Source organism: Amblyraja radiata, chromosome 1 (assembly GCF_010909765.2).
Source record: "Amblyraja radiata isolate CabotCenter1 chromosome 1, sAmbRad1.1.pri, whole genome shotgun sequence".
NCBI lineage: Eukaryota > Metazoa > Chordata > Chondrichthyes > Rajiformes > Rajidae > Amblyraja > Amblyraja radiata.
The window spans coordinates 156,210,411-156,232,967 of record NC_045956.1 but is presented as its reverse complement, the minus strand read 5'-3'; the positions used below and the strand labels follow the sequence as shown (position 1 = coordinate 156,232,967).

General features: G+C 44.0%; 1 protein-coding gene across 4 annotated transcripts in view; it reads left to right on the top strand.

Annotated features, from left to right (window-relative positions):
* The window catches only part of c1h18orf54 (chromosome 1 C18orf54 homolog), a 30,635-nt gene extending 9,875 nt beyond the window's left edge, over window positions 1-20,760 (top strand). For 3 of the 4 annotated variants that reach the window (XM_033033380.1, XM_033033389.1, XM_033033370.1), the window contains 5 exons: window positions 3,974-4,124; window positions 8,567-8,672; window positions 11,174-11,308; window positions 18,503-18,576; window positions 20,586-20,760. In XM_033033380.1, coding sequence (XP_032889271.1) covers window positions 3,974-4,124; window positions 8,567-8,672; window positions 11,174-11,308; window positions 18,503-18,576; window positions 20,586-20,676 — 557 coding nt within the window. In that variant the 3' untranslated portion in view covers window positions 20,677-20,760. Of the gene's footprint in view, window positions 1-3,973; window positions 4,125-8,566; window positions 8,673-11,173; window positions 11,309-18,502; window positions 18,577-20,424; window positions 20,504-20,585 lie in introns of all 4 variants that reach the window. The other variant, XM_033033373.1, reaches the window with a different exon arrangement.
* Window positions 20,761-22,557: the final 1,797 nt, after the last annotated feature.

Here is a 22,557-nt window from a genome sequence, read left to right as displayed (position 1 = left end):
AGCATTTGTAGTTCCTTATGGTTTCCCTCTTTCATTTCCTATCCTTGTATCTGTCCAAATGTTTTTTTAAATGCTGTGTTCGTATCTGCCTCTACTACCTCCTCTGGCAACTTGTTCCATCTTCCCACTGTTGTCAGTGAAACATTTCAGAATTCTTAAATATTTCCTATCTCACCTGAGGCTGATGCCCACTGAGTTTTAGAAACCTCCTACGCTTAAAGAAAGACTGAATCTCTACCCTATCTATGCCCTTCAGAATTTTATAAACCTCTGTATAATAACTCCGCAGTCTCTTGCTCTACTGTGAGAACAATCCCAACCTATCTAAACTCTCCTTGTTATTAAAGGCCGCCAATCCAGGCACAATCCCAGTCAATCTCTTCTGCATTCTGTCAAAAGTACAAGATTAGAGATGTCTCAGACTCAATACTCCTCCTGACAAGGGCCAGCAAGCTAAACTTGCTTTGTCTTATGCTTTTAATGTGTGTTGATCTCTCTTGCACCTTGCTTAGCCTTGTCTCAACATAAAGCAATCTGAAATACAGAAAATTCTGAAAATGGTTTATTCTGTATTCATGAAGAGAAAGGGTCACCTTTTGGAATGCCATGTCCTGTATATCACTTATGTTTGGCTAAGATCAATAGACATTTTAGAAAGGTTGAAAAACAGAATGACAGCCAATAGACGTATAGATCATGTTAAATGATCTACAGACAGCTTAATCAAAAAGTTAATGATATAAAATATATTTCATAAAGGACAAAATAATCTTTATGTTGAGACAAGGCTAAGCTTGGTTGTAAAATTTGCATGTGACAGGAGCAATTAAACATAGAAACATAGAAAATAGGTGCAAGAGTAGGCCATTCAGCCCTTTGAGCCTGCACCGCCATTCAATATGATCATGGCTGATCATCCAACTCAGTATCCTGTACCTGCCTTCTCTCCATACCCCCTGATCCCTTTAGCCACAAGGGCCACATCTAACTCCCTCTTAAATATAGCCAATGAACTGGCCTCAACTACCTTCTGTGGCAGAGAGTTTCAGAGATTCATCACTCTCTGTGTGAAAAATGTTTTTCTCATCTCGGTCCTAAAGGATTTCCCCTTTATCCTTAAACTGACCCCTTGTCCTGGACTTCCCCAACATCGGGAACAATCTTCCTCCATCTAGCCTGTCCAACCCCTTAAGAATTTTGTAAGTTTCTATAAGATCCCCCCTCAATCTTCTAAATTCTAGCGAGTACAAGCCGAGTCTATCCAGTCTTTCTTCATATGAAAGTCTTGACATCCCAGAAATCAGTCTGGTGAACCTTCTCTGTACTCCCTCTATGGCAAGAATGGCTTTCCTCAGATTTGGAGACCAAAACTGTATGCAATACCCCAGGTGTGGTCTCACCAATACCCTGTACAACTGCAATAGAACCTCCCTGCTCCTATACCTAAATCGTTTTGCTATGAATATTAGCATTTATATTCAGGGTTTTTTTTGGAGAGTATTTTAACTGAGGAATTCATTTTATATAAACTGATTCTATTTAAAAAGTACAATGTGGCCTTGCTGTTTCTCTAGTGTGTAACATGAAAAATAATGTTCTTGCAAAAGTGATCTAATTGTGAGAAACGTGACTACAAACCAACAAGTTTAATTACATGGTAATGTCAACATTAAATTAAAGGATGTTCTATTAGGAAGGAGATGAGGAGACATTTCTTTAGTCAGAGGGCGGTGAATCCACATGTGGGATTAAAATATCTTTTGGCTGTAGATGGCAATTGAATTTTCTTGCATTGCGTTTGGTGAGGAAATAGGATAATCACATTAATGTGTACATTAACTGGGCATGTTCAAACAGTTGCATAGTTAATTGACATATAAAATTGTGCTGCTCAGAATGTGAAGTACATCTTTAGTCAGCCACAATTTCCTCCAACTTTACCAAGAATTGTTTATCTGCAACTTCCACAAAATGCCTCTCACAGGCATGTTTTCCCTTTTGCATGCATTTGGCCCATATCCTTCACAACCTTTCCTATCTAACTGTCTTTTAAATGTTGTCATCTGATCTACCTCAACCATTGCCTGTGGAAACGAGTACCATATATACAACTGCTCGTGAAAAAACATGCCTCTAGGGTCCCCTTCAAACACCTTAAAACTATGCCCTCTAGCTTAAGACTCCCCCTCCATTGGGGGAAAAACACTGTGACCATCCACCCTACCTATGCCCCCTCGTGATTTTATAAACCTCAACCCAGAGAGTTATGAATCTGTGGAATTCTCTGCCTCAGAAGGCGGTGGAGGCAGGTTCTCTGGATGTTTTCAAGAGAGAGTTAGATAGGGCTCTTAAAGATAACGGAGTCAAGGGGATATGGGGAGAAGGCAGGAACGGGATACTGATTGTGGATGATCAGCCATGATCACAATGAATGGCGGTGCTGGCTCGAAGGGCCGAATGGCCTACTCCTGCACCTATTGTCTATTGTCTATCACAGTGAATAACAGTGCTGGCTCAAAGGGCCAAATGGCCTACTCCTGCACCTATTGTCTATCACAGTGAATAGCAGTGCTGGCTCGAAGGGCCGAATGGCCTACTCCTGCACCTATTGTCTATTGTCTATTGCACTTCAGCCTCCTTCTCTCCAGGAAAAATAGTCCCAGGCCATCCAATCTCTCCTTCAATCCAAGCCCTCCAATCCAAACGACATCCTTGTGAAACTTTTCTGCAGTATTTCTCTCTTAATCACACCTTTCCTGTAGTATGCTCACCAGGCCATTATTTGTCTAAGATAGACACAAAAAGCTGGAGTAACTCAGCCGGTCAAGCAGCATCTATGGAGAGAAGGAATGGGTGACATTTCGGGTCACCCATTCCTTCTCTCCAGAGATGCAGCCTGTCTTGCTGAGTTACTCCAGCTTTCTGTGTCTATCTTCTGTTTAAACTAGCATCTGCAGTTCCTTCCTACATATTATTCATGTCTACCTTGTCCACCTCCGTCTCGACTTGTGTGCTTGTACCCCTAGGTCAACAATGCTCCCCTTGGTCACTGTCATTTACCGTGTATGTTCTGCACTGGTTTAACTTCCCAAAATACACCATCTTGCACTTGTCTGTGTTAAATTCCATCTACCATTCCTTTGCCTGCTTTCCCACTTGACTTGGATCCTGTTGATCCATTCACATCTTTCATCAGCAATTCTGAATAAAACCTGAAGAATCGACCATATCAGCACAATGCTAATCCTACCTTGATAACGGAATGCTATGGGCAACGTCTTACATTACCATGGATTTGGCTTCTAATTATATTGCACTAATGCAAAGTGTTTTCCATTTTACCGTCTTGCCCAATTCATGTGTAAATGATGTACAATTTTGTGTATAATTTCTGTTTTTGTTTGTTGTCTGAGTCCTGTGCCTGTGATGCTGCTGCTGCCGCTGCTGCTGCTGCTGTATGCAAGTTTCTTAATTGTACCTGTACATTACCGAACTTGTGCATATGACAATGAACCCGACCTGACTTGACTTGAACAGGTAAAGTACAGAGGGAAATTATGATTTCAGAAATTTGATCATGAACAGAATACAATTGATCAGTCGGAAGCTGCAATGAGATCAGTCAAAATCTGTAGAGACAGTGTTATACCAAAACTAAGATCTCAAGGACGTGTCAGTGGAGTCTACTGGGATTGAAATAGTGCTAAAAGGAGGTTCAATTTATTGTCACGTGTATCGAGGTGCAGTGAAAAGCTTTTGTTGCGTGCTAACCAGTCAGCGGAAAGACAATACATGGTTACAATCGAGCCATTCATAGTGTATCACTACATGATAAGAGAATAACGTTTAGTGCAAGGTAAAAGGCCAGTAATATTGAATTATATTTTATTAGGTTATATTGATTTAGAAAATTTGTAGCCATGGAATAAATATATTTTTCTCGTTAAAGAATCTACTCCTCTGTCTTGTTTAGAAGAGCACATTGATTTGCTAATCCAGAAGGCCGAATATGTTCTCGATGCACTTTCGCAGCAAGTGAGGAGCCAACAAGAGAACCCTGGCAGTCCTGGTACTGAAGAGGTCCTGGATGCTGATCGATCTTGGGACAATCCACCAATTACTTTGTGAGTTAAACACAAATTTCTCCTGTCCTTTTTGATGAAGTAGGGTGAAAGCCAGACCGCAGTGTATTGGAAACCCTGAAGATCAGAAAATATTTGGAGCTGGTGGTACATTGCAAAGTATTTACCAGGTTGAAGCTGATGTTGAACTTTTTAATGAATTATTTCTGTTCTGGTGGTCTAAAGTGGTATTTAAACACCAGCTTTCTTAATTCCTTACTCTACCCGAGCCCTAACCTTTTCCAAATCACACAGAGTCCCTCAGGTTACTCTGTATTGTAGAGTTCTGTGATCTCCTAATTAGATATTGCGCTTTAACATTTTGCCTACCAGGGCGGCACAAGTGGCGCAGCAGTAGAGTTGCTGCCTTGCAGCGCCAGAGACCCAAGTTCAATCCTGACTACGGGTTCTGTCTGTCTGGAGTTTATACGTTCTTCCCATGACCTGCATGGATTTTCTCCAAGATCTTCGGTATCCTCCCACACTCCAAAGATACACAGCTTTGTAGGTTAATTGGCTTGATATAAATGAAAATTGTCCCTAGTGTGTGTAGGGTAGTGTTAATGTACGGGGATCGCTGGTTGGCGAATACTTGGTGGGCCAAAGGGCCTGTTTCTGTGCTGTATCTCTAAACTAAACTAAACGGACAATTTCACATCTTCATACATATTGAGTAACTAGTACATATTGAGTAATTAGTCTTTCACTGTTAGTCTATTGGTGTGTGTTTGGAACACATGATAAATTAAGCAGCAGTTTATTCATCTGTATATTAATTTTTTTTCATGTTGTGATCTATTTGATTATATCTTTAAACATTCTAAGCTAATTGGAAGCATAAACATTCAGCACAATAATTGCTCTTATTCTGAAGAAATGGTGTGCAGTGCAGCAGAGCCATCTGGTGATGAGGAAAGATTTTGTTGACTCATTTTTTAAACTACTGGAAACATAATGATTCAAAGCTAACATATTGTGCCCTGATCCTGTATTCATGTTGCATTGACCTTTTCCTCTGATGACTATCTGGAAAATATTTATTTTAATCAAAGTGAGACGGGTAGACTTCATGAACTTTTAAAAGCTATTGATGAATTATTTTTACATGCATCATCTGAAGAGCTGTGCCAACTGATTCCTTTGCTAATATAGCTCAGGCATGGTTAAGGTTATTCCAAAGTGAGCAAGAATGATCAGGAGCAATTGCACAACTGCCCACACAGGCCAAACTCCCCACCATAAACGGCATTACATTTCATGCTGCCTCAGGAAAGCAGTCAACAAAACCAAGCACCCTTCGGTCCACACCGACCATCGCTAGTTCTATGTTATCCTACTTTTGCATCCTACACACTAGGGGCAATTTGCACAAACTTGCACGTCTTTGTAATGTGGGAGGAATCCGGAGCAAGTGGAGAAAACCCACACGGTCACAGGGAGAATGTACAGACAGCACCCATAGTTCAAGGTTTCAAGGTCAGTTTATAGTCACTTGTACCAATTAAGCTCCAGAGAAATTCGAATTACCATACAGCCATACTAAAAAAAAGCAACAAGACATGCAACTACATAAGTCAAATAAACATCCACCACAGCGGATTCCCCACATTCCTCACTTTGATGGAAGGCAATAAAGTCTAATCTTCTTCCTCTTTATTCTCCCGTGGTCGGGGCAATCAAACCATCTGCAGTTGGGGCGATCGAAGTTCCTGCAGCCGGTGGTCGAAGCCCGCGCGTCGGGGCGATTGAAGCTCCCGCATCGGGGCTATCGAAGCACCCGCGATCATGTCCTAAAGTGATAGCAGCCGAATTAGGCCATTGAGCCCATTAAGTCTACTCCACCATTCAATCATGGCTGTCTACCTCTCCCTCTCAGCCCCGACCCATTGTCAGGATTAAGCCAGGATCTCTGGCGCTGGAAGGCAGCAGCTCTACCGATGCATCACTGAGCCGCCCCAACCGCAGGTTATGCACCATAAGTGTGTTGCATGAGAAATGATATCATTGCCTGCATGCCAAATATGCAAAACGTGAATAACGCATGCACGATTCATGACGAAGGGTGCAACGTGAAATTCCCCATTGGCCACGATTCCACTTGAACATTGTTGCAAGAACTGGACCGTAGCACTGAATAAATATTAGGCCATTGTCCCGACATGCATTCCTGAAATGTTCTTCTTATGCTGATGGATGCCAAAATGGAAGATTCAGGGTGATAATGGGCAGATCAGTTGATGAAATAAAGTGAGGATTGTGGAAGTAGGCAGAATGAGATTAATCTGCTAAGTGGCTATACAATCCTCATTTGATCTGCCCTAAAACTGACACCATCTAGATCGACTGGGCTTATATTCACTGTAATTTAGAAGGATGAGAGGCAATCTTATAGAAAAATATAACATTCTTAAGGCATTGGACAGGCTAGATGCCGAAAAAATATTCCCGATGTTGAAGGAGTCCAGAACCAGGGGTCACGGTTTAAGAACGAATAAGGATGTAGGCCATTTTGGACTGAGATGAGGAAAAACTTTTTCACGGAGAGAGTTGTGAATCTGTGGAATTCTCTGCCAGTGGAGGCCAATTCACCTGATGTTTTCAATAGAGAGTTAGATTTAGCTCTTCGGGCTAAAGGAATCAAGGGGCATGGGGAGAGAGCAGGAACGGGGTACTGATTTAGGATAATCAGCCATGATCGTATTAAATGGCGGTTCTGGCTCAAAGGGCCGAATAGCCTACTCCTGCACCTATTTTCTATGTGTCTATGTATACACAAATGAAAGTTGTAAGGTTTGACCATGTTATTCCCTCACAGATATTTGCACTGTATAAGGTGTCATCTATGATCCTCCATTAGCAAGAAGCACAGGCACCATAAGACGTAGGAGCAAAATCGACCTTTCGGCCCATCAAGTTTGTTCCACCATTCGATCGTGGCCGATCTATTTTTTCCTCTCAACCTGATTCTTTTTGCTTCTCCCCGTAACCTTTGATGCCTTTAATGTGGTGACTCTACAGGAGGATCTACGATTATCCAATGCAATCAGCCTACTCTTTTAGCTAGACACAAAGTGCTGGACTAACTCAGCGGGTCCGGCAGCAACTCTGGAGAAAAAGGATGGGTGACGTTTCGGGTCGGGACCCTTCTTCAGACTCCCGACTCTAAATAAACCCATCCTTTTTCTCCAGAGGTGCTGTGTGACCCGCTGAGTTACTCTAGCACTTTGTGTCGACGGTAAGTACCAGCATGTTACTACACCTCTAAATCTCTTCTACCTGTAAACCTAATACCATTAACTATATTCTGCATTCTGTATCTATCCCTCCACTCTACCCATGGTACTTGAGTTTGGACCAATTGTATTTATTTATGGTGTTATCTGATTAGATAACATCATAGGCGGCGCGACTCACTGTTGCAGCGGCCCCTACAGTCTGTCTGTCTTTTTTTTAAATTTTTAAATTTTTGTCTAGTTAAATGTAGTTGTTTGTGTTTTTTAATAGTGTTTTTAACTGTGTATATGTGGGGGGCGGGGGGGGGAAGGGGGAAACTTTTTAAAATCTCTTCCCTGTACGTGAGACCCGACCTTTTCCTTGTCGGGTCTCCGTTGTCATTGGGGCCTAGCACCGTGGAGCGGCCTCCAGCCTGAATGACCCGGGGGCTCCAGTCACGGAGCCTGCGGAGCTGTGGACTTACCATCGTGGGGCTGGCCGGCATCGGAGCGTGGGGAGCGGTGGTGACTCGCTGCTGCGGCCCGACCACGTAGCTCGGAGGCTCCAGCTGCAGCCGCAGGTCCGGTGGACTGGGACATCGGGAGCTCGTGGGTCCGGGTGGAGAGACTGCTTTCCGGAGCTGCCACAACGCGACTTCTCTAGCCCGTGTCGCAGGGTTGGAACGACCCAGAGCGGGGCCGTACATCGCCCGGCGCGGCTTCATGGCCGTGGGACATTCCAGCGCCCGCCGGGGGCTCCAACTTTGTGACATTTAGACCGGGAGCGGGGCCGTAAATCGCCCGGCACGGCCTAAAATGGCCGTGGGACTTATCATCGCCCGCCTGGGGCTTGGACATCGGGAGAGAAGTGGAGAACAGGGGAGAGAAAAGACTTTGCCTTCCATCACAGTGGGTTCACTGTGATGGATGTTTTTGTAAATGGAATTGTGTGTATGTCTGTAGGATATTGTCTTTGTTTGTATGGCTGTGGAAACGGAGTTTCGTTTGAGCCTCACTGAGGTTCAAATGACATGTAATAAATATTGAAATATTGATATTGAATATTGAGATGTACAGCATGCAAAACAAAAAATGTCACTGTATTTTAGTACATGTGACAATAATAAACTTTAGCCTAAATCTGATGCACTTGAAGGGGTTAACCTGAGAAATTAAGCTTTGTGATAAGTTTGCTGTTAATTTATTTGTAACCATTTTTACCTTTTTATTCAGCAAATCCCCAGTGCCTGTAGGCGACAGTGGAGAAGATTGTTTTGATGTGTCTAACCCTGCTCAGGACAATGACATTCACCATGGCCACTTTAATACTTACAATCAGGTCAGTGTAAACAAATGGTTAGTCTGGATAAAATTCACCAAATTGTACATGCCCTGCCTGTTTCTCAACATTTGATTTAATAAGTTATAAGTTATAGGATCAGAATTAGGCCATTCGGCCCATCAGGTCTACTCCGCCATTCAATTTTGGCAGATCTACCTCTCCCTCTCAACCCCATTCTCCTGCCTTCTCCCCATAACCCCTGACACCTAATCAGTGAATCACCTAATGTACAAACACTGTACACATTGAAATGTATGAATACCGTACGTATTGAAATGAAAGGTGTTGATTCAGGGGAAAATATCTTTTTTATTTTGCCTTCATTCCAAACACAAAACATCACTACAAAAGACGAACGCAAATTGGAGTAACTCAGCGAGTAAGGCAGCACCTCTGGAGAGTGCTGCATGACCTGCTGAGTTACATCTGCACTTTGTATCTATTGCTGGTATAAACCAGCATCTGTGGTTCTTCGTTTCTTCACAGTAAATACCCTCAATTCCAAACCTTCGATTACAACGACAGAAGAATGTTTTTACAAAAGTAACTGGTTATATATTTACCATTTTCTGTGCTGAATCTGTGACAATCCCAATTGGTGAAGCAGAATAGTGCTGTGAGCATATGCGCACTGACAAGTAACACAGCCAATTCCTTAGCTACAACCAGTAGAACAAATAAATGCAGGTTACTTTCACTCCCACGCAGTTAAGGTGTCTGAAAAGGAAATGAAATTAGCATATTGGACAACGCTGCCAGATCAGAGGAGGCTGAAAGGGCTTTTGAAGAAAGGCTGTTGGATGTTATGAAAGGGAGCAATGCACTGTTGTGTGTGAAATGCTGAAGATAAAGGGAAAAATGTGAATTATGCAAATCTGAAATAAAAGCTGTCAGCAGAGAGCTGGCCAGTCAGTTTCTGAAGAAGAAAGGAAACATTTTTAAAATTGTTAACGAGTCCAGTTATTTCTCCCCAGTATGGATAGCTACTGTACATTACCAGTTTTGTATTTGAAGTATGTAATCAGGTAATTCAACCTCTTCTATCACAAAACAAATCAAAGTGACATCTTGTGTGGAAAATGCAGGTACTGCAGGCAATGAAGAAAGTTAATGGCATGTTGGCCTTCATTGCGAGAGGATTTAGGAGCAAGGAGGTCCTACTGCAGTTGTACAGGACCCTGGTGAGCAGGGCCGGCCTTAGGAGGTGCGGGGCCCAATTGGGAACAATTGGTGATCCTGCGTGCATCGTATAAAGGATGCCGTTACTAAAAGCAATGCAAAAGGGATTCAATACTCCCGCACATTCAGCAACAGTCCTAGCAGCTGCAGACCGCAATATAGTCTTCTATCTTCAGTCGAAGGATTAGCGGCACTAGCACAGAGCGCGGGGCCCCCTTAGGCGCGGGGCCCAATTGGGAGCAATTGGTCCAATTGGCTTAACGCCGGTCCTGCTGGTGAGACAACACCTGGAGTATTGTGTGCCATTTTGGTCTCCTAATTCGAGGAAGGACTTTCTTGCTATTGAGGGAGTGCAGCGTAGGTTCACCAGGTTAATTCCCGGGATGGCGGGACTGTCATATGATGAAAGAATGGATCGACTGGGCTTATATGCACTGGAATTTAGAAGGATGAGAGAGGATCTTATAAAAACATATACAATTCTTTATGGATTGGACAGACTAGATGCAGGAAAAATGTTCCCGATGTTGAAGGAGTACACAAGGGGTCACAGTTTAAGAAGAGGGGTAGGCCATTTAGGACTGAGATAAGGAAAAACATTTGCACTCAGAGAGTTGTGAATCTGTAGAATTCTCTGCTGCAGAAGGCAATGGAGGCTAATTCACTGGATGTTTTTAAGAGAGAGTTAGATTTAGCTCTTAGGACTAAAGGAATCAAAGGAAAGGGGAGAAAGCAGGAAAAGGGTACTGATTTTGGATGATCAGCCATGATCATATTGAATGGATGTGCTGTCTCGAAGTGCCGTATGGCCTACTCCTGCACCTATTTTCTATGTTTATATGAAATAACTGCTGGTGCTGGTTAAAACCGAAGATAGACGCTAAAAGCTGGAGTAACTCAGCGGGTCAGGCAGCGTCTCTGGAGAAAAGGAAGAGGTGATCACGTTTCAGGTCGAGACCCCTCTTCAGACTGAGTATCGGGGAAAGGGAAATAAGAGTTAAAGATAGTGATATAGGGAGATATAGAACAAATGATTGAAAGCTATGCAAAAAAATAATGGTGATCAAGGAAACCGTCATTTTTGGCTGTGGGCTAAGTGCTAACTTATTATACAGATAATTAAACTGGGACGACAGTGAAACTAGTGCAATGACTAGGGTGGGGGAAGGACAGAGAGAGAGGGGGGGGAAGGCAAGGGTTACTTGGAATGACTCAAAACGTGCACCTATTACATTTCTCCAGAGATGCTGCTTGACCTGCTGAGTTACTCCAGCTATTTGTTTCTACCAATATGACATCTTATTCTTCTTGATCTTTAGAAAAATCATCCGGGCTCATCAGGAGTTTCTGGAAGAAAGCACCATGGGCCAGTTGAAGCACTCAAACAGATGTTGTTCAGTTTGCAAACAGTGCAACAAGGATTTGACGAGGAACCCACCGAACAGCAGGAAGAGGTCAGAAAAATAAATTGAAAAACAACTACAGCATTATAGAGTTTTACAACTGAGTTACTTGCTTGGCAATTTAATAGTGCAATGTTGCCAAAGTGTTACTGGAGAGACTTTACATAACCCTGCACCCTGAACATATGTGTCATGCTTCTCGTAAGCTGGTTTAAATTTATCAACATTGCTTCCTTGCAGCCATTATCTTTACTTCATTCATGCGTAGTGGAGTTAACATTGAACGCTGCAGAAACAACACACATTCCAATATTGGTCTTCTGGATTTTTATTTACATCAAGTTATCAAGAATATTGCAGGACACCCATTCAGAGGTTCATAAGTTCTAGGAGCAGAATTAGGCCATTTGGCTCATTAAGTCTACTCTGCCATTCAATCATGGCTGATCTATCTCTTCCTCCTAACCCCATTCTTCTGCCTTCTCCTATTAACCCTTGACACGCATACTAATCAAGAATTTATCTATCTCTGCCTTAAAAAATATCCATCTGCAAGAGGTTTGCATCTCTTGTGCTGTGTTTGCAATGTCAAAACTAATTTCCAAGTGTTTTGGGACTGATTCTTTTGCTTTAGCTCCACATTATAGCATTATTAACAACCTGGTTAAATGGGGCACGTGATGGACACAATGAGCTCTCCTAGAGCTCTGTTCACTGCTGGTCAGATGGTGAACAAAAAATGACCAGCAATTCTCGTGCAGCCGTTTGGTGAACACTTTCATATGGATTGATAAATGGCAAGCAACATTTAAATGTTAAATTACCAGGAAATAACAACCTTCAATAAGTGTGAATCTATCCATTTATTAATAATGGCATTATTAAGAGGAATCTCCCCATCAACATCCTGAAGGTCACTACCAACAAGAAAATAAGTTGGACCAGCCACATAAATAATGTGGCACGGTGGAGCAGTGGTAGAGTTGCTGCTTACAGCGCCAGATACCCGGGTTCGCTCCCGACTACGGATGCTTGTCTGTACGGAGTTTGTACGTTCTCCCCGTGACCGCGTGGGTTTTCTCCAAGATCTTCGGTTTCCTCCCACACTCCAAAGACGTACAGGTTTGTAGGTTAATTGGCTTGGTATAAATGTAAATTGACCCTAGTGTATGTAGGGTTGTGTTAATGTGCGAGGATCACTGGTCGGCGCGGACTTGGTGGGTCGGAAGGGCCTGTTTCCGCGCTGTATCTCTAAACGGAACTAAATTGTGGCTGCAAGAACAGGCAAGAGCTTGGGGACTTTGATAAGTGAATCACGTTGTGACACTCCAGAGATTTCCAGGGGTCAAAGTCAGAAAATGACAGAGCACTTTCTATTTGCTGGGAATTGTGAGTAGTTTTATTAACACTCAAGAAGCTTGACTCAATCTAAAACTGCACTTTGCGCAATTGCCTCTTACCCACTGCCATTAACAGTCATTCCATCCACCGTTATGGCACTGTGGCTGCAGTGTGTGCTATCTACAAAATGCATTAGATGAACTAACCGGGACACACAGTAACCTCCCAAATCTGTAACTTGGTCCACCACAAAGGACAAAAGGTTCAGACACAGGGGAACAAATGTATAAGATGTACATTTTGGATTTTTGCCAAAGTGCACCAGATGATAAGTAATGGAATGTCATTTTTTCTTCTACATTCAGTGATCAACAAAATCTGTAAACAACAGGCTAGAGAGAGGTTCACTTTCAGCAACTGATTTACTGAATGTAAAATCAGACCTGACATCACAGACTCCAAACTCTCTTCTCAATTCTCTTCTTATCATAAAACGGTAACTTTCAAGAGATAACATTTAGTCTCAATTCCAGAAATATTTTTTGTACATCTTGATAGATTCTTCAGCAAGAGAAATATAAATCAGCCAGATCTCTGATCACTACACAATATGAAATAAACATGATCAATGGCAGTACGTGGAAGGGAATTTCTCATCTTTATCAGGAGTGCTGCCAGGTTACAATGTTTTACAAGTATATTAAAGCCAGCAGTCGTCAATGTTGACTCGCTCCTGAGCTTGCGCTCACTAACACAGTGAGCGGCACGGTGGCACAGCAGTGGAGTTGCTGCCGTACACCGCCAGAGACCCGGGTTCGATCCTGACCACGGGTGCTGTCTGTATGGAGTTTGTACTTTCTCCCCGTGACCTGCGTGGGTTTTCTGCAGGATCTCCTGTCTCCTCCTGCATCCCAGCACTAGGTGCTCCAGTTTCCTTCCACATCCCAAAGACGTGCAGATTTGTAGGTTACTTGGGCCTCTGTAAAATTGCCCCTTTTGTGTAGGGACTGTGTGTTAAAAGTGTGATCACAGAGAACTAATGGGAAAGAGTGATCGATGGTCAGCGTGGACTCTGTGGGCCAAACAACTTGTTTCCGTGCTTTATCTTTCAATCAATCAATTCATGGTACTGCCATAACTTCCTCCTGACTAAGGCTAAAGAGGACAGTTGAATATGTCTTACTTTATCTCGCCTTTCCTTTGCTTAACCTCCTCGCTGAAGCCTCTCCTGACAAAGCCTCATCACTTAATCTCAAACACTGCAACTGGATCTCAAGCCAAACTACGGCCAAAATGGCCACTCTGGTAGAGTCAATCTCCTCTTTATTCAATTCTATTTGATTAAAGGTGTAGCTATGGGAACTCACAAGGGCCCTCCTGGATATGCCTTTTCTTTTTGTTGGACGTGGTAGCAATCCTTAATTCAGTTTTATTTGGGACCACTCCCCCAACTCTTTCTCCAGCTCATTGATGGTTTATTAATTCTGCATGTACAGAACTCCAACTTCAATGCTTTTGATACCAATTTCCATGTCGCTTCCACATTTACGTGATCCATCTCTGACACTTCCCTTATTGGATTTCACTGTCTCCAATATCTTTTCCAAGTCCACACTCTCACAGCTATTGTGTCTGCACATCCTTTTGCCCTGCTTCCTGTAATGATTTAATTCCCTTTTCCCAGTTCTTCATCTCTGTTGCGTTTGTTCCAGGGATAAGGCCGTTTGCTCTGGTGCCTCTGAAAAGTCCTTCTTCCTGACATGTGGCTCAACCTCTGCCACAGCGTATGTAGCTTTCATCTACATTTCCTCTGTTTACTGCTTCTGTACTCTCGCCCACCTCTCCTGGATGGGACAAAGATGCTCACCTGCCATCCTGCTAGCCGTCACATTCGCATGTATTGGATTAGTATTGTCATGTGTACCGAGATACTGTGAAAATTTGTTTTGCATACTATCGAGTCAAATTAGTAAAATCTTTTTGCAGTTTCCAGCTCTAACATGATCCAACCGCTTAATAGATAGATAGATAGATAGATCCTTTATTGTCATTATGTTGCCTGCAGTCATACACAGAATCAATAATAACAAAACATACAATAAACACAAATTAAACATCCACCACAGTGAGTTCACCAAGCACATCCTCACTGTGATGGAGGCAAAGTCTTAGTCTCCGTCTCTTCCCTCCTTGTTCTCCCTCTGCGCTGAGGCTATCGATCCAGGCCGAAGATGCCGCTCTCCAGTCCAGCGGACCTCCGTGGTGATGTCGTCGCCGCCGCCGGAAGCCGGAATGCCGTCTCCACTCCGAGACAGCCCGCCACAGCATCAGCCCCGGGCAGCCGCCCCAGCTCCAGGTCCCACAGTCTCCGCTCCAGGCCGCCGCCCCAGCTCCGGATCCCGCAGTCTCCGCTCCGGGTCGCTGCCCCAGCTCCGGGCCGCCGCCCCAGATCCGGATCCCGCAGTCTCCACTCCGGGTCCCGCAGTCTCCGCTCCGGGTCCCGCAGTCTCCGCTCCAGGGGCCGCCGCCCCAGCTCCGGGTCCCGCAGTCTCAGCTCCGAGCCCCGCTGCATCAGCTCCAGGCCGCCGCCGAAAGCCAGAACGCCGCACCAGCAAGTCAGGCCACCGCTGCCTTAGCCCCGAAGCGGCCAGCCTCTCGTTGGTAAGTCCTGGCTGGCTCTGCCTCCGGAGCCTCGGGGTCGGTCGCAGGTTGGAGGCCGCCAGCTCCGCCATTAGGTCTCAGCGCAGACGGAGGCAGAGAAGGGGGATACGACACGAAAAAGTCGCATTCCCCCGAAGGAAGAGACAGAGAACATGTTTCACCCCCTCTAACACAACCCAACAAACTAAAACTAAACCAAAACAAGACAAAAAAAAAACAGAAAAAAGTAAAGACAGACGGACTGCAGGCGAGCCGCAGCTGTTAACAGCGCCGCCACTTCCGGATGTGCAAGTCCAAAGATCTTTGATGGTGGCAGAGCAGATAGATAATGTGATACTGCAGGAGAGGGTGCAGAGGAGTTTCACCAGGATGTTGCCTGGGATGGAGCATTTTAGTTGCGAACAAAGATAAGAAGATAGATGTGTTTTCCCTGGAACGGAGGAAGCTGAGGGGATATGAATGAGGTATAAACAATTGTGAGTAGTAGATAAAAGGTAGGCAATCTGTTCCCCTTTTCAGAGGTGAATAAAACTAGAGAACATAGATTTTGGGGAAGATAGAGCGGTTTTAAGGCAGACTTTTTTTCTGCCATGAGTGGTGATAACCTGGAATGCACTGCCAGAAACAGTGTGGTAATGTCGTGGTTCAAATATTCTTAAACAGACAGAAACACAAATAAAATCAGTTTAAGTAGTAATCTCTTTATTACGCCAGGCGGGTGTGGTAAAATCTCTTTACAGTATGCTGATAACAGACTATACAGAGGTCCCACACAAAGGAATGCTGATTTCAGTACATGTGTATATATATACCCCACTATTTGACGATTCAGCAATAAGTTATCTATAAAGTTTAGTACAGCCTCTTGCTTCTTAAGATTGACAGATCCTTAAGATTGACAGCATCAGAAGATTGACAGGTTCTTCTGACAGAGGAAGGGGTTAGCTATATATGGTTATACGAGGAGGTTTTATTTCTGCAGAATAAGCATTTTGTTTTTTTCTACTTATGACGCACATCATAATCTTGTGGAACAAGGGTTAGTCTGAATTCTCTCCAATGTTTATGTTGTAGAGGAGACATTCGTGAAGTTGTGCTTGTTATCTCGCTTATGTTATTTGAAAGGGAACATCAACAGTCTGCTAGCTTTGTTAATGTACTGAAAGCAAAGGTTAGTGTGTGTTCACTAGCTTTGCAATTTAATAGAAGACGGTGAAAGCCTGTCTTAGTTTCAGCGGAATCCATTTTGTATCTTTAAATCATTATTAACTTCCACATTAGCAGAGGTGCTAACAGGATTTAAAGAGGTGTTTAACTGAATATTTGAATCACCTGAGTTTGAAGGCTTTGGGATAAGTGCTGGAAGATTGGATTAATACAGATGAGTGTCCAATGGCTGGCATGGACGAACGGCCTGTTTCCCAGATGCATGACTCGATGACACTCCTCACATCTTCTTTCTACTTCCCTTTCTGCATTTTGAGTGCTGCGCTTGCTTTGTGCCTCCCTGGACCACTCTTCTGGCCATGCCAACACTCCTGCCCCATGGCAGCTTCCCATACAACTGGTGAAGATGCAACATCTGTTCTTCCACTTCTTCCTTACTTATCACTCCCAGGTGAAGCAGTTATTCAGTCACATGCCTTCCAGTTGGTACCCGGATGTGGCGTCGAAGGATGAGAAGCCAAAGCAAAGAAGTGGAAGCCAAATAACCGAACGGAAACAAAGCCGAAAAGCCAAATAATCGAAAGCGTACGAAGCCACATCTTTGCGAGAGAGGGATGCAATGGATGTAACCACCGGCTAAAGCAAAGGCATAGTTAGGACAGGGAAATAATCCCACCACTTAATTAACCAGGTTCCCGAATGTAAGAAATATTTATACATGTAGCATTTTTGTATGCTACATGTATAACTCAAACTCTTTGAGTTTTAATGCTGAGTTAAAACCCCGACCTGTGGGAAGGGCTTGCGGCAGCTGGTTTCATAGTGCCGTCATTGTTGGTAGGTTCTGATCTTTCACATGGAAGTGGTGGGATTATTTCCCTGCCCAAACTATGCCTTTGCTTTAGCCGGTGATTACATCCATTCCATCCCTCCCTCATAAAGACGTGAGATTTCATTAAGAGCACACTTGGATGAATAGATGCAAGCGGCATGTAAAGCGTCTCTTCCATGCGCGCAATACATGAAGCCGATGAAATGAGACAACTGTCACACCAATGATAGGCACAAAATGCTGGGAGTGACTCAGTGGGACAGGCAGCATCTCTGGAGAGAAGGAATGGGTGGCGTTTTGGGCCGAGACACTTCAGACTCAGTCATAGAAAATAGGTGCAGGAGTAGGCCATTCGGCCCTTCGAGCCTGCACCGCCATTCAATATGATCATGGCTGATCATCCAACTCAGTATCCTGTACCTGCCTTCTCTCCATACCCCCTGATCCCTTTAGCCACAAAGGCCACATCTAACTCCCTCTTAAATATAGCCAATGAACTGGCCTCAACTACCTTCTGTGGCAGAGAATTCCAGAGATTCACCACTCTCTGTGTGAAAAATGTTTTTCTCATCTCGGTCCTAAAAGATTTCCCCCTTATCCTTAAACTGTGACCCCTTGTTTAAGGATAAGGGGGAAGAATGGTCTTGACCCGAAATGTCACCCATTCCTTCTCTCCAGTGATGCTGCCTGTTCCGTCCGCTGTTACTCCAGCTTTTTGTGTCCATCTTTGCTTAAAACAGATTACAGATTATCTGGTGTTTTGTGCGTGGGAGCACTTTAATTCTCAGTCCCTCACATATTCCAACTCCAATACCATCTAGGTATTTAGCAGCCTTCTGGAATGAACATTGAATACACCAACTTCAAGAAAATTGTTTCCATTATCGAGCTCACTCTATTTCTTTAAAAATACTTTGCTAATGGTAGGTACTCGTGCTCCTTACCACCTGATCTGTCTTGATTTATCTCCATATGATCTTTAAATTTACATCTCACTCCTTCCCCAGCTCTGCTTTCAAAACCATAAACCATCCACTCTTTCCCCCAATTCTGAGGAGGGGTACCAACCTGGGACAATAACATAGAAACATAGAAACAGCCAAGTTCTTCCGGCAATTGTGCTTTTGTGCAAGTTAATGCTGTGATTCTGCAGAAAAATCAATGTCTGAGATTTATTTTTATATATTAAGTATAATTATTGTCATTGTTATTCACTTGCTAAGTAACGCTTTTATTTTGACCAGATACCTGAAAACTTTACATCTCAAACCCAGAGCCTGGATTTTGAAGAGGCACCTGGCAGCAAGTCATTACAAAGGTAACTTATTGCATCGATGTGCCTGGATCCAGAGATTTAATGTTGGGGTGCAGCAAGGATATAGAAAGGCTTAGACAAATGTGGTCGGCATGGACAAGCTGGGTTGAAGGGCCTGTTTCTGTGCTATATGACCCTGTACTCTGCAGATCACCGTGCATCCAAGTAGTGTTTAAGTGTAAAGGAATAGGTGAATGTTTTGGTTCGAGATGACCCGAAATGTTACCTATTCCTTTTCTCCACAGAAGCTGCCTGACCCGCTGAGTTACTCCAGCTTTTTGCAATCAATCTTCGGTGTAAACCAGCATCTGCAGTTCCTTCCTACACATAGTGTTTAAGTGTGCTGGGGGTATCTGCCTGGATCAGATTTTCAAGATTGAGTTCCAGACCCCCAACTACCCTCTGACCTACCCTATGTGCAAGTGACGAATAAAACTGATATTGATATTGACCTGATTCAGAACCTTTTGCTAATATTTTGTTTCTTCTTCCAAGTAACTACCCAATTGGTTAGTCATTAATAGGATTCCTCCTCCCCCAACAATACCACGTTGACCATCCCCGATCAGCCCCTGCCTTTGCAAGTCTAGATCGACCCTGTCCTATAGAATATTTCCCAATAACTTCCCCATCACTGATGTTTGACTCACTAGCCTGTAATTACCCGACCTATCCTGCCGCACTTCCTGACTAACTGTGCCATATTGGTGTCTTCCATACGTCTGGCATCTTAAGCTGGGCCAACAAATGTTGAAGATCTTGGTCAGGGCCACAGAAATCATCTCCTTTGTCTCTCATATCAACTTGGGATATATTCCATCTCATCAGGTTCTGCGGACCTATCCACCTGTAAACCCACAAAGTCATCCGATGCTTTTCAATGTCACGTGGTCTAGAATATCCTTGACTTCAGGAAGAAGTCCTTGGTGAATCTGGATGAGCAGTATTCATTGCAGACTATAGTTCAGTGCAAGGTAAAACCAGCAGTCCGATCAAGGATAGTCCGAGGGTCATCAAAGAGGTAGATAGTAGTTCAACACTGCTCTCTGGATGTGGTAGGATGGTTCAGTTACCTGATAACAGCTGGGAAGAAACTGTCCCGAAATCTGCTGGTGTGCGTTTTCACACCGTCCACGTTTTCAAGTTCCACGCATAGATTGCCATTTTTGCCTATCTTCTTAAAAGGTTTGTCTAAGATTGACAGATTCTTGGTTTGTACAGGTGTCAGGGGTTTTAGGGAGAAGGCAGGAGAATGAAGGTTGAGAGGGAAAGATAGATCAGCCCTGATTGAATGGCGGAGTAGACTTGATGGGCCCAATGGCCAAATCTGCTCTTACAATTTATGAACTGTCTGCAGTATTTCATTTGTTAAAAACAGTTAATAACACATTCTAGATATCTTGGTGTAAAAATTGCAAGCATAGTTTTAAAATGTGCATCAACCTCGACTGCATTTGGGGCAACATTTGCTGATCCATCGGTCTTTATCCTCGCCCCTAAAAACAAATTACAGGACAAAATAACCTCTTTGCGGGTTTTGAAGAAAGGTAGAGAAGGTGTCCCGCACTAACATCACTTAAATAGATCGAATGTGTAGGAAGGAACGGCAAATGCTGGTTTACACTGAAGATAAACAAAAAATGCTGGAGTAATTCAGCAGGACAGGCAGCATCTCTGAAGAATGGCTTTCTGGAGATGCCTGAAGAAGGGTCTCGACCCAAACGTCACCCATTCCTTCTCTCCAGAGATAGGGTCTGTCCCTCTGAGTTTCTCCAGCATTGTGTGACTAAAATAGATCAACTGGTTATAATTAGATTTTTAATTAGTCGATATGTTATCTTTCTATTTTAGAAGACCAACTGCAAAGCACTTGATTGACATTAGGCCCTTTGGGAAGTTGTAAAATTTTATGTGAAAGGCACTACTTAATGTAAGTCTTGTTTTAAAAGCATCTGAGTGAGTGTGGATGTATGTTAAAGTGTGATGATGACTGCATTGTTTTCTGTCATCAGGGCTCTCAGCCATCTGAAACACCTGAAGGGGCTTGTTGATGATATTGGTCGCAAGAAGAATAAAGAACCAGGGAGCTATCAATATGATTGATAAGCTACCTGGGAGAACATTTCATAGTACAATATTTATATTGTGTACTTTAATCAAATAAATGTTTTACATATTAATTGTTAATCTGCTTTCATGGTATGATTAATATGGGTGTCAGGGGTTATGCCTGGTTACCCAGGATTGGGTAACGTTTAAAGAGCAACAGAAGATAACTAAAAAGGCAATACGGGGAGAAAAGATGAGATACCGAAGGTAAGCTAGCCAAGAATATAAAGGAGGATAGAAAAAGCTTCCTTAGGTATGTGAAGAGGAAAAAATTAGTTAAAACCAAAGTTAGACCCTTGAAGACTGAAAAAGGTGAATTTATTATGGGGAACAAGGAAATGGCAGATGAGTTGAACAGGTACTTTGGATACGTCTTCACTAAGGAGGGCACAAACAATCTTCCTGATATAGTAGTGGCCAGAGGATCTGGGGTGACAGAGGAACTGAAGAAAATCCACATTAGGCAGGAAATGGTGTTGGGTAGACTGACGGGACTGAAGGCTGATAAATCCCCAGGGCCTGATGGTCTGCATCCCAGGGTACTTAAGAACGTGGCTCTAGACATTGTGGACACATTGGTAATCATTTCCAATGTTCTATAGATTCAGGATTAGTTCCAGTGGATTTGAGGGTAACTAATGTTATCCCACTTTTTAAGAAAGGCGGGAGAGAGAAAACATGGAATTATAGACCAGTTAGCCTGACATCGGTGGTGGGGAAGATGCCAGAGTCAATCATAAAAGATGAAATAGCAGCAGATTTGGATAGCAGTAACAGGATCGGTCCAGGTCAGCATGGATTTACGAAGAGGAAATCATGCTTGACATCTTCTGGAATTTTTTGAGGATGTAACTAGGAAAAGGTCCCACGTAAGAGATTAGTGGGCAAAATTAGGACACATGGTATTAGGGGTAGAGTGCTGACGTGGATAGAAAATTGGTTGGCAGCCAGGATACAAAGAGTAGGGATTAACGGGTCCCTTTCAGAATGGCAGGCAGTGGCTAGTGGGGTATCGCAAGGCTCGGTGCTGGGACTGCAGCTATTTACAATATACTAGACTAAGTGGGGCCCGTTGGGTCCCAGTCACACGGGAGGCCTGGTCCCCCCCCCCCCAGCGCAACCCATTCCCCAAACGCAATTTTCCACCACTCACCCAAAGCCCCTAACTGCAGGTGCGGCTCATTTCCCCTCATCCCCCAGCACTCCCTCCCCCTCCTCTTCATGTGTGAGAGGGGACGAGGGAAGGGGGGGTGTGGGGTGTGAGGGGAGATGGTGTGTGTGTGGGCGGGGGAGTGGGAGGGGGGAGTGGGCGGGGAACTCCCTTTGTCTGATACTAGTTCCTCCCAGGGGAAGACCAGCATATTTTCACTGTTGGATGCACCTGCACTGATAACGGACCCTTCGGTTCGCGTTACTGTCAACGGCTCGACCTTCACCGCAAAAATCGACACGGGGGCCGTGGCAAATGTAATGTCAACAAGCCTCTTCAGGAAGATAAGGACTGATGAGAAAGTTCCTCCCGACAACTCCCTTTTGCATGCCTACGGGGGAGGCGTGCTCGTTCCTGTGGGGAGGGCTACCCTGCACTGCAAGGTACTGCAAGCCTCTCGGCCCCTCACTTTTTATCTGCTGGATACAAACAACATCACCCTGTTGGGCGCCCGGGCGTGCCAGGACCTCGGCTTGGTCTCTTTCCACCGTGATATCCACCAGGTGCGGACCCTTATGGACCCCCTGCACGATTACCTTGACCGCTTTGACGACAAACTGGGCAAGCTGCCCTGCAGCTACAAGATCGTTGTCGACCTCGGTGTTGAACCTGTGATCCGTCCACCACACCGCGTCTCCTTCGCCATGAAGGACAAGGTGGAGTCA